This window comes from Pundamilia nyererei, unplaced genomic scaffold (genome assembly GCF_000239375.1).
Source record: "Pundamilia nyererei isolate P.nyererei 1_Seehausen unplaced genomic scaffold, PunNye1.0 scaffold00190, whole genome shotgun sequence".
NCBI classification, from domain to species: Eukaryota; Metazoa; Chordata; class Actinopteri; order Cichliformes; family Cichlidae; genus Pundamilia; species Pundamilia nyererei.
The window spans coordinates 671,551-683,861 of NW_005187591.1; the positions used below are offsets into that span (position 1 = coordinate 671,551).

The 12,311-nt window shown below is 39.0% G+C and overlaps 1 protein-coding gene across 1 annotated transcript in view; it reads right to left on the reverse strand.

Annotated features, from left to right (window-relative positions):
* Positions 1-12,311, reverse strand: part of LOC102203486 (unconventional myosin-XVI-like) — a 35,249-nt gene that overhangs the window by 8,740 nt on the left and 14,198 nt on the right. The window contains exons 2-3 of the mRNA XM_013914363.1: positions 8,870-9,139; positions 407-477 (exon numbers count right to left, since the gene is read on the reverse strand). Of these exons, the coding sequence (XP_013769817.1) occupies positions 407-477; positions 8,870-9,104 (306 nt within the window). The 5' untranslated portion in view covers positions 9,105-9,139. The remainder of the gene's footprint in view (positions 1-406; positions 478-8,869; positions 9,140-12,311) is intronic.

Genomic DNA, 12,311 nt, shown 5'->3' on the forward strand with positions numbered 1-12,311 from the left:
TTTTGGGTTCATTGAGAACATGGTTGTTGTTCAATAATAAAATTATTCCTCAAAAATACAACTTGCCTAATAATTCTGCACTCCCTGTATTGTTAGATTTATTGGAACCACAGGAGTGGTTCAGTGCACATACACTAATAAGTTGTAAATATGGAAAAATGTCCAGCAGTAGTAAATAAAATTTTGCCACTGTCACGGAGGAATGTAATACATTTTTGCAAAACTAAAGGCATGGAGAACGGTTATAAGTATAAACATGTTACATTTATAGGAGTGACAATATCATTCTGTGAGGACACATAACAATGTCCTGATTTTTTAAATCTGTGCATTAGAAATGCAGGAATTCCAGGGAAGATGAATGTGAGTGTAAAAAATGTCACTTCCTGTTAGGGACATATCTTACCAAGTGTAGCAAGGATCCCCCAGAGGAAATGGGAGTGTTGGGGTCAACACCTTCTTTCAGGAGGCGCAACACTGCAACACACCAAACATCCATATGTTAGCACCTGCTGTTTGCGAGGACAGGCAGCGTGCTTAAGGCAAGCACAGTAGACACATACGCAAACACAGGCATCACTATCAAAACCGATGTGTGTCGAGTGAATGTCCTCTGACTGTCCTTGTTACGTCAGTGCGGATCAGTGTTAAGTTGTGCGTGCATGTTTGGTAACCCCTGTTTTCTGACCTGCTGCTGGGGCAACAGCGAGCCACGCAACCCAATAACACACTGACACAGATCGACTAAAGGAAACATAAACCATTACAAACAAGCTGACACAGTCAGACATAAACAGATAAGCAGACATGGTTAACACAGATAAGCAGGGTCCCAAGATTTTGCTATAAATTTGATGTGTTTTTAAAGAAATAAATGTGAAAGTAGCAGCACACAGTGACAGAGCGAGAGCGACAGGACACTGGGGTGTGCGACAGATGAATAGAGACTGATAGTCAAACAAGAAAGGCAGGTGGAGCACTGTAGTTTGGACACATGTGAATTCAGTGACACTGACAGCACTAGACGGCTGCTGACTGAACCGAGGAAGACCTCATACCAACACTGTCACACAATCCCACCACATATGCCACATACACAAACGCATACAGTCTGTTGCATTAGCACATACATGAACATCCACACAGAGCCATGGAAAAATATTACACTTTAAAGTTTTTGCTAAAATCTAAAGGAAAGGATCTGTTAAACATTACTGTCTTAAATTTTACTAGCATTGCAAATGGATTCACCTGCGATAAATTTTGATGTTTGAAGTGTGCATCGTGCATTTACACACCATCCACAACTACAGTATATGTTAACGAACTAAAACACCAAATCAGAAATCAGGGAACAATTAACAATGAGCTGGTTGGCAATAAAAATTCTGAATTATCTTCAGATATTAAGCAAAGTAAAAAAAAATCTCAATAATTTAAACATTTATCAATCTAACGTAATATGATGTATGGTTTGGACATGGCAGACCTGAAAACAAGATTAGAAATGAGTATATGAGAGTGACAACTTAGGCTGAGCAGTTTGAAGACAAAGTTAAAGGCTGAGATCATTTGGGACACATACAGAGCAGGGATAGTGGATATATTGAGAAAAGCATTCTGCCCATGGAGTCGTCAGAAAGGAGGAAAAGACGACTGCAGGAAAGGTTGATGGATGTAACGCAGGAGGACATGCAGGGGGTTGGTGTGCAGAGGGTTCATGTGTTGGTATAAGAAAGGGGAAAGGGTGAGACGGAAGAAGAGGATATTCACTAATCACTTGGTTGGCCTATCATTGTAGAGGCACATGCACACATATCAAGCAAGCCAGACATTATACAAAGAATGTTTTTCCATTCGTCTCATGGCTGCAGTGCTTAATAGCATTTAAGTGGTGGATGAGTAATAAACAGACCAGTGCTGGATCCAATCAGCATAATTATCTCCTCAAGTCTCCATATGCTGTGGAGACACAAGACTGTAAAACATCAATTAAAGTACATCTAAAGCTGAATTAGTTACGGGGGAATTGATAATGTTCCTGCTTTCTTGTCTATTAAACAATATATCACAACTCATCAGTGAACTCAGAAGGGCAGTTTTTAAGAATGTAAAGCATCTTGTGATTCACAAATGGTAAAAGTTGGTATATTGAAGGTTGGTATATTTTCCTGGTTAGGATAAACTCGGGTTTTAAAATGACCCAACTGATGGAGTTAGTTAGTAAGGAGCTTTCATTCAACCTGCCTGGATTTTATGGCCCACAGCTGCAGACAGATCAAGGGTCAAGTGGTTCATAATGTCATCAAGTAGCAAATGGGGAAAAAATGTTTGTCTGACAATATGGCCATCGGGAATCAATAGTACTGTTGCACGCGTGTCCATCTGTTGTGTGCATTAGTAGTAAAGCTGCCAGCTATGCTAAATATCACTAATATTGAAGGCTTTCATTTAAAAATGCTTTGTGTGTCTTATGATCCCAAACATATTTTGTATTATACCTTTATGTAGCTTAGATTAAGATAACACTTATTATTTATTATTGTAATTTGCACTGCTTTCTTACAATGTCAGTCTTACTTTCGCTGTTTTTTTTTAACTAACTTTATTTGTACTTTTTTTTTGCTTTTGATCATTGCTGTATTTATCTCCATAGCATAAGGCTCTTACCAGGTGCCTTTGGCACTTTAACTTAACTGATGTTTATTGCAGACTGTACTATTTTTATACTTTATACTTTATAATGCTGCTGTAACACAACAATTTCCCTTGTAGGATCAATAAAGTATCTATCTATCTATCTATGAACACTGAAACAAGTTTTGCTTCCTGTAGGCAATATTCCTGTCAAGTCAAACTAGGGGCATCCAATTATCCCTGTCTAACGTACGTCAAATAATGGAAGACAATAGCAAACAAAATCCCAAGACTTTGTTCTCAGCATAAACATGGTATAATCCAAAGTTCAGATAAAGTTTATACAGAACGTCAGAAGCCTGATTTAGACAGCTCAGGTAGGTGTCACCCAAAGTTTGATTCTTTTTAGTGCAACATTCCCTCTTTGTGTCACTAAGTCTTTACAATAACTAAGTGCAGAAAAAGTAGGCAGGGGAAAGTCAAATTTAATACCATGAGCTTCCAAAAAAACCTGAATGTATTGAATTTTATCCCCCGTTTGTTCCTATGGAATCATCTTTACAAAGGATCTGTCAAAGTCCTGCATACACAGAAGTAACGATTAACACAAGCAAAGTTTATTGAAGAAAGATGAAACAGTGTGAATCCATAGTTTAAATCATGGCTTGACAGACTAAATTAGTTCTCCATAACTCTATAATCCCAATAAGGTAATGGGATTTCAACTAAAAAAGGAGAAAGCCATTTGTCAAGTCAATAGCAAAAGGGATGCATTACACTGTTTGTCTTAAAGCTACTAACGACAAGCTGTTTTACATTATGAGGTGATGCCACATTATCACGTAACTAAAATGCAAAAGGAACCCTGGAGTTGTGGCAGCTAGATATTTATCTCACAGCACAGCCACAACATTAACTGTCTTTATATATTTATTAATTTTTATATGTGAGTCGGTGTATGTAAGTGTGCCACCCTTCAATCAGGCAGTGAAATGAAGAGTGCGCAAAAACTAAAGTCAACTATCTTTTCTGGACAACCACAAAACAGCTGTTCAAGACGTATGTGCAGTTTCCATGGCAACCACATAGGACCTGATAGAAAAAGAGTAAGCACGACAGAGAGAGAAGAGAAAGATGAGAGAGAAATCTAAATTAGCTACAGATTGACAGGTGGACATGAATAGAGCATTATGACCTTGATAACTACTCAGATTCTTAAAAGCCAAACCTGTGACATCTTATTGGCCTTCTTCTTCTTCCATGGAAAAAATACTTCACAGCTACATCCCTACAGTAAGATATTATAAATACAGCTACATCCAATACATAAAACTGTACATGAAGTTAATCAGTAACTCTCCTGAAAATCCATGCTTTCATTTAGATATTAACTCATGCTTGTGTTCAGCACCTTCAGGACCTTTTGCCTACACAGTATATTGCAAATTATGTGCAGTTCACTGTTAAAAAAGCAGTTCTCCACTCAGGAAAATTTGATTTACATATTGTTGAACTGGAAATGCTTGAAATAGATACAATGCCTCACGCTGACTGTTGTGCAGATACAGTGCAAGGTTGGATGTACTTTTCTCATGGCTCTCTTTTCAATTCTGTGGCTCTTCTTTCTCTTGCTGCACCCTGACATTCTATGAATCTGATCAAATCTCTGTAATGTGCGCTCCATAATGTGCCACTTACATCAGCATTGCCAATTTTCTTCGTATGGCAACCAGACACATTCTTCTCATGCAAACTATCATTCCTTGGCAGCCCTATATGAGATTACGTTCAAATCCCTTACTCTTATAAATGCGTCTGTCTCTTGGGTCCTTATCACAGAGTCATGATCACAAACGGGGGGCCGTCTCACCTCACTGCCCCATGTTTTTGAAATGAGTTTTTCATTCCTCCTTTGTTTCATTCATGATGGAAAAACACAAGTGTAGAGTTTTCAAATAGATAATGAGTCTTGTAAGAGGGAACAGGGAACCACTGCCTACTTATCCCCAGAAAAGGCCATGTAATGGAATTCAGCTTCTGTAACCATGTAATAAATGCCACCAAAGGGGGGCAATGCACGCTCACAGTATTTGAAGTATTTAATAGACAAAACCCCTCCATAAATGTTGACTTGCAACTTTGTTTAAGTTGCATCCTCCAGTGAAAGAAACACATTACTCTAAAAGACAACTCTCAGACAAATGGTGCTGGTGCATATTTTATCTCGCTTTCTTTTTTCTACAATGAAGCACTGGAATTCTCCTCGTAAAATCATGCCTGCAAAAAGAAAAAAAAGAAAAACTGAAATTGCTTATTTGTGACAGTAAAGGGAAAGTGGGACCGCAAATTGAATGTGAATGCATTTTAATCCGGTTTTACAGCCGGCCATTTTAGGGGAAACTGTCATTATGTGTACTTCTCTTCCTTTGTGTAATTTTAATTAAAATACTCAAACGTAGAAAAAAAACATCTAAATTAAATTCCATCTTCAAACCGAGCACAACTGTAAAAAATGACTTCATAACATTCACATCCTTTGCTCATTTTACCTGTCTGGACACTCATGACTCATCAAATGAAGGATACATTTAATATTAGAAGGTCGGAGAAGTATGAATTCCAGTGTAAAGTTTCATTGCAATATGACAAAAGTTGTCATTAAAGCACATTTATGAAGGATGGCAAAAAAAAGGGCTTCTTTTTCTATCAGCTCTGTGGGCCTAGGCCCTGTTCTGTCAAAAACATGACAGATGTCTGACACCCTTTTAATCCCAGTGTGGTGCACTGAGGGAGCTATCAAGTGATGTTCCCTAACATCCCTAACATATTTACTTATTTTTCTTCCCCTTTGGTTAAGTTTCACCACCTAGGGGAGATTATATATAGATGGAAGGCTAACAGAACAGAGCTAAGTGTCTGAAACTTCCCATAAGACTACACTACACATCACAGTGACTTCAACTGTGGTCCAGCACATCCGGCACACAGTATCTAATGATAACAGATGGATATAGTTATGATTATGGATATAACAGAGAATTCCTTTGAGTTAAAATGTATTTCGTGGGCAGTGTCAAGTGGATTCCTTAAACTTTGTATTGAAGCTTTTGCTTCACTGACAAAAACACATGGTGTTTAGTACTTTAGGTGTGATATGTTTCTAAGGAGTGCTCCAAAACACTCCACATGACTGGAAGCTTTTATTACCTCCACTTTCCCGACTTCCTCACTGTGGAGAAGTGATTGCACTATGAGTCCCTGTGCTGTGCCTGCAGGATGGATCTATACACATTGATCAATAATGAAAGATGGCCATTCAGACACACTTCACACAGTAATTACACTTCCATATAGTGCACACTGAACAGACACGCAGCACAGGCACAAGGGAAACACGCTCGCCCACTGGTGCAGAGACCGATCCAAATAACAATATTTCTGACTTGAGTTGGAGTCCCCACTGAGGGGACTGTGAATGCATACGGTTGCATAATACAGGTAATCTTTACTGCCAGCAGGAGAAAAGTAGGTTTGACCCGAGGTCTGCGGCAGCTAAAAAGGCCAGGATACAAGAGACACTAAAGGATCATGAGGCTATGAATGTCTTAAATGACAAGCCATTAAACAGTACTGGTCTAAAGAATGGATGTTCTAAAGCAGAGCTGCAGGCTTCACACATACACATGCATGCAAAACAACAATAATCATTAGAAAACAGCAAATTGTTCTAACACAACAAAGTACTTGTGATTTTCTGTGTAAGATCTGATATATGAATGGGGTGCACAGTGCAAAACTGGAGCTCATGAGATTTCGGTTTTTAAAGGAAGTGCTTCAAAGAAAGATGCGGATACAGTCCACAGGTGTCTTAAGATGAGTTTTGGAATTGTACCAATCAAAAAGAGGTACCAAAAACCTCTCAAGATTTGATAACCAAAGTTGGAGAAACCAGCACAAAATGTCATTAAATAACATTTTTGGAGAGTTAAGACATGGTAAATATTAATAGTAGGTTCCATGGTTACGAAGCAACAGCTTCATATTCTGATGATTGGTTTAAAAAAAAAGAAGCAGTTTCACCAAATGTCAAAACACAAGCGAGCCAGATGTTTGCATATGACAGATAAACCCGTGAACGAAGATGACGTGCAGTATTCTCAGATCTACAGCTAGAGCTGTGTGTCCGTGCTATATCTAACCTTAACCCTGCGATATCCTTCGTAATCCAAAAGCATATTTGCTGCTGTTATTTAGCTTCATCCATTTTCCAATGTTCCCTTTTCTCAGTGTGTTTGCCCTTCCCTCTTCTCTCTCCCTCATCTTACTTCCTGTACAAGACGAATGATAAGAAAAACAAAATCCTTTTGTGACTGCGTGTGTGTAGACTGTGTGCGCATCTCTTATTATCTGGCTGTCGTGTCAGCAGACAAAGTTTCCGCACCTCGTGCCTCGATTTTTTTAATTTTATTTTTTAGTTAAGGCTGAGTCTTATTTGCTAATCTCTCTTTTTGTGTCTTTTTCAGTCACAGCTTCTTAAAGAGCTATGAGTCACCTAAACATCTTTAATTATTTTTCAATAATCATCACCGTCTGAAGCAGACGGCGCTGACAAATTAAGTTGAGATATTTAAATGTATTCAAGATAACAGACATTTTAAAGATACAAGTGTATCTTTAACAACTATATCACTTGAGCTTACTCTAGAAGGGATCCATGAAATGATAGCTTAATCGTAATGCTGAAAGCATAACATAATTAAAATATTGGCTTTTTTTGGCAGTCATACAGTATATGATCTACTGCTTAAATGGTGACTGTGTTTAAACCCCAACAACAGCTTTTTGGAAATCAGCCAGGCATGATAAACATAGCTATAGTTCCAGTATAGAGCATGAAACTGATGTGCGGCACACAGAGTTCATAGCTATTGCTAATTTCTAACCCTAAGTGTAAGTTTGCCAGTGCCAAATATGTTCCCACATTACTCTGGGACAGTCCTGGCCTGAAGCAAATCCTATCTCTCTTTACAAAAAAGGCTAACACAAGCAGAGATAGTGAGAAAAACGTATCACTTCGAGCACCAGCACCACTGAAGAATACTAAAGAAGAGGCATTGTCAGGATATACAGTACTGAGTGCTGATGGATCCAACTTCCAAGTGTTAACTCTAAGTGGTTTGGACAGATCCTTACGCAGAGGCACTGACCCAAAAGAACCAGACAAGCTAGCATAAAAAGAACAGCTGATGAATCTTTAAGGCAGTATTTTTCTTCAAAGATAAAGATATGAAGTGTTCCCTTATCTACAGACGCCTCTGCATGAATCTACTATTTTGTTTCATTTGGAGCCAGTTCTTGTTTTGAGCACCAAATGGTCACAAAGCCCTCACATAGCAAGACAAACGGCGGCCTGGTACCACTTGAGCACCATGGTGGGGCTTAGGTGATTAGGCAGAGGAGTATGCGATCCATGCCAAGCCAGTGAACCCTGTTTTCAGGTTGGCTTTAGCAGTGGCACACCAGCTGCTCCCACAGACCCCAGCTGAATCTTACTGGCAGCCAGGGAGCAGAGATTAACACAGTGACCTGCAAAGTCTGCCGGAAGGACTGACGGAGATATGCTCAGACAGATGTGTCGGTGACTGGCAAGTGACTGTCATAGACAAAAAGAAAAATGGTAAGGTTGGACAAAAAGATGTGCCTTTTGGAGTAAAATGTGAATACCCTTTAAATTTCAAGAGGCTTGTTTTGTGACAGAATGATGTCAGCATCAGAAGTTAGTGTGTTTTTATTGTCTGAGGAAAGCTTGCAGACTCCTTTTTCTCTGGCTGGTAACAGATAAATAAACACACACACAGACAGGAACAAAGAAACATTCTCAGACACAGAAACCGACACAGGAGGGCAGACAACGGCGCTTTTCGCCGACATCAGTAAAATCACAGTCATTCTGAAGCCAAAAGAAAGTGTTTTTAACCATTTTTAAATGCTTTAATGGACTATTAACTATCAGCCAATCAAACAGCCGTATCACATGTTCTTTCTTTATCTGTTGAAGAACATTCTTAAGTCATCTAGCTCTCTGTCAGTGTCACTGAACAGCATATGTAGGTGGGATTGTTTTCAATACTTTGCTCTCAAAATCAGGTATTGCCATCTCTGCTACCCTCTTGTCACCCTCGTGTTAACCAGAAGCAGACACGCCCACTCGCAGAAAAATCCGAACACACACCTTCTTTGTCGTTGTGATGAACGATGGCATCCTGTATAATATCGGCGGGCCTGAAGCGGACGTGGTGCTTCTTGCGGTGCGTGGGCAGGGCTCGAACCTTGACTCCACCTTGCTGGCGCTGAAGGCTCTTTTCTCTCTCATAGTACGCCCTTATTTGTTCACAGCGCATCCTCCTGACCAGCCTTTGGCGCTGGCCAATGGGAAGAGACTCCAGCAGACACTGGTCTATCTCCATGTTCTGGCGAAAGACGTTACATAGCTGGAAGCAACCTAGAGACAAAGAGAGAAAGCCAGAAACAGCAAAATAACATTAGTAATGTTTTATCTCAAAAAAATTATGTTGCGTCATTTGTCTTTTTTTTTTTTACATAAGATTTGTTTTTATTCAAGTTTTGAATGCAAGCTGTCCATGCTTCAGTGAGGAGGACAATCTGGTGAATGAGTGAAAACACTATCCCGCTAAACATGTCCTATTGGTGCTGGTGTGGGCCCACTGTGGAGGGCCCCAGACACCCCACACAAAAGTGCCCACATGGGCCCCACATGGGTAAGTCTGCCATGATAGTTTACACAGTAAATAAGAGAATGCTCTCTGATTAAAAACAGAAACAAATTTACCTAAAGATGCAGCCGTGCATGTCATTTACTTTAAGTCTTGTTCCTGACAAGCAGAGATTTGCGTGGATACCCAGATTTATTATTAGGGCTGTGGTCTCAGGCTCGACTTGTTGATTTTTTTGGATGATATGCAAACGAGCCTTGGTCAGAAAATAGCCGGTGTTACTCAGATAAGGAGACAACACTTTATCAAAAGCAGTCGAGGATTTATCACCCACACGGCTTCACGGCTTTGTACTTGGCCAGCTCGATAGAGACTGCTAGGTCAAACGTATGCAATGTTTACATTTGTTCAGCTTTAGCAGAGAGTGTACGCTGACTCAATCATATCATGTCAAAGAAGCACTCTGTGTGGGTGCGTTTTCGGCCAAAATGTCAAGTATAAACCTTTTCACAGTTCATCGCTGAAAAGTATGAACATATCATAAGTGTGCAGCAGAACTGTCATTTTTCAACTGTCATATTTTCACCTTGATTTGTTCTAGTAATCTTTTTTTTTCCTTTTTTTGACACGTTCATCCGGCCACAGCTGTACAAACTCCAGCGTCTATCAGTAGCAGCTGCTACACAGACCAAGCTGTCTCCCTCATTGGAAGGGAAAGTGATATCACAGGGGGAATAGCAGAATTTGTTATTGCTTTATTGCTTGTTTCCTCAGCAGCTCTTATGCTGAATCACCAGCTGATGTAGTTCTATTTTTGGATAACAAATGAATATGGGCAGGTGCTCAGTGATCGGATCTGGCCTGTGATCTTGTTTTTAGTCTAGCATAATGAGGTTAAAGAGATGTAACGCGATAGCATTGGGTCATAGTGGAGGATATCTTCATGTAATAACTGTAAATACTCACAGCAACAAAACAGTGTCAGCTGAGTTCTTCAGCTTTGTTCACCAAGATAGTGAATCAAAAAAAATTGTGCCCTACATTAAATATGTGTATTTTGGTCTTAGCTTACTTTGCTACTCAATCATTTTGGAGAAATCATCAACACCCCAGCAAGAGGAAAGTTAAACCACAAACACACCCTTTAAAAAGTAATGAGGGTGAATGGAGATTCAAAACATTTCACTTCCAAACATCACAGATGTTCTCTTATGAATTTTACTTGTTCAGAATAAATTTGAAGAAAGTTATTATCCAGAATGCCTTACATTAAAAAAAAAAGTAGTTAGCACACTGAGATCTTATTTATTTATTCATTTATTAAACATGTCTCAGATAATAAGAAGCATCCATGTCCTCAGGTGTGTTGAAGCGGTAATGTGTGCTCTAAATATCAGCTTTTCATAGCAATTGTATTTATAAAGCACATTTTATTATGTAAACTTAATGTGCTTAACAAAGAAGAGAAAAACATAAAAAAGATCTGTGAAGCTTTGCCTTAAGGCACAAAAGCAAAAATAAAATATAAGAAACAAATCAAGAGCTGCTTTTTATGCTTATTTATAATTCACTGAGGACAATAATTCTAGAAAATATGCTGCACTCCATACGCCAAACAATTAGTGCAGAGCAAGTGTGATTATTTTGTTTAGTACAGCTCTAAACTTCGCACATAAAAGAATAAATTCTTTGCTGATTTTAAATTTAAAAAAGTATTCTGAAATTGCTGAACAATTTTCCCACTCGCTCTTTCACAAAGTGGTAAAAGCCTCCCATCGTTACTTCTGAAACTATCAGCCTCTCTGGGATGCGCTTTCTTTTTATAGCCAATCATTTTACTAATTAGTCTAATTCCTTTTATTTGTTTTCATTACACAACCTTTCCAATCTTCCTGCCCTGACCTTTGCGGGCATTTAATGACTACATGATTTTCTCAGGTAATTTTCAGTTAGTTAACAGTTTTAATAATTTGGGAATGATGGCATCCTGATTTACACTGTTAAAAACATTATTTTAAACCAAGCTGCATCCTTTTTTGTTTGTGTCAGCATTTTGCCCAGTTGTGTGCAGGCAATCGTTTAGCATCCCGGCTGTGAAGGATATTTGCTCATTGTTTAGCCCTGGGGTGGGTTGTGTGAGACACCACAATATTTTATGTGCTGTTTTTTTTCTGTCCTAACAGAGTGTATCAATTCTTCTGACTGTGCATAATCTATCTGCCTCTCAGTGGAACGTAGCCAAACAGATCTCATCACAAGGCAGCTGCGAAACTTATTCTGGTCTGCTTGGGTGATGTAAAGTAGTGGGACTCTACAGCAGGAGGGCCAAGCCTCGGAAGACCAAAAGAGCTCATGTAGAAATATAAAAAATCAAAAGATGCTAACACTTTTAGGAATAATAATTTGTTACAAAGTAAGTTAAAGTGCAAACAGAAGACGAACTGTCATGACAGCACTGATAATATGACAAATTCAGGTCATAGTCAGCCCAGAGGACAAGCAAAACATGAAGACAAGATAGTCTTTGCACAGACAATGACTCACTAACTTATGTCTCTTTGGGCATGTTATATCCCACTCCTTACATTTCTCAAACTGCTCTTCTTTTATTGTGCTTGTCTTTTTTTCTTCTTTGCCCACTTTTGATTTAGTTCTCTCTTACTTTGAGTATTTTTGTCTGTTCACTGATGTAGCACTCTTTTTCTCCGTCATCTGTCTGCTTCTCTTTTAGGGTGACTGAGCACACATCAGTGTTTTCAGCAGGTGAAAAATACTGTTAGCAGGGCACTTTTAAAGCACTGCATGCTTTCCAACACCTTCTGTTTCTTTGTCACAACTTTATCAGGTCTTAAATATCTTATTTTTCCAGAGCTCCAGACTGTGACTGGTCACACTTTACCGTCAGAGGAAATAACAGTATCAGACACACATTATTGTTTT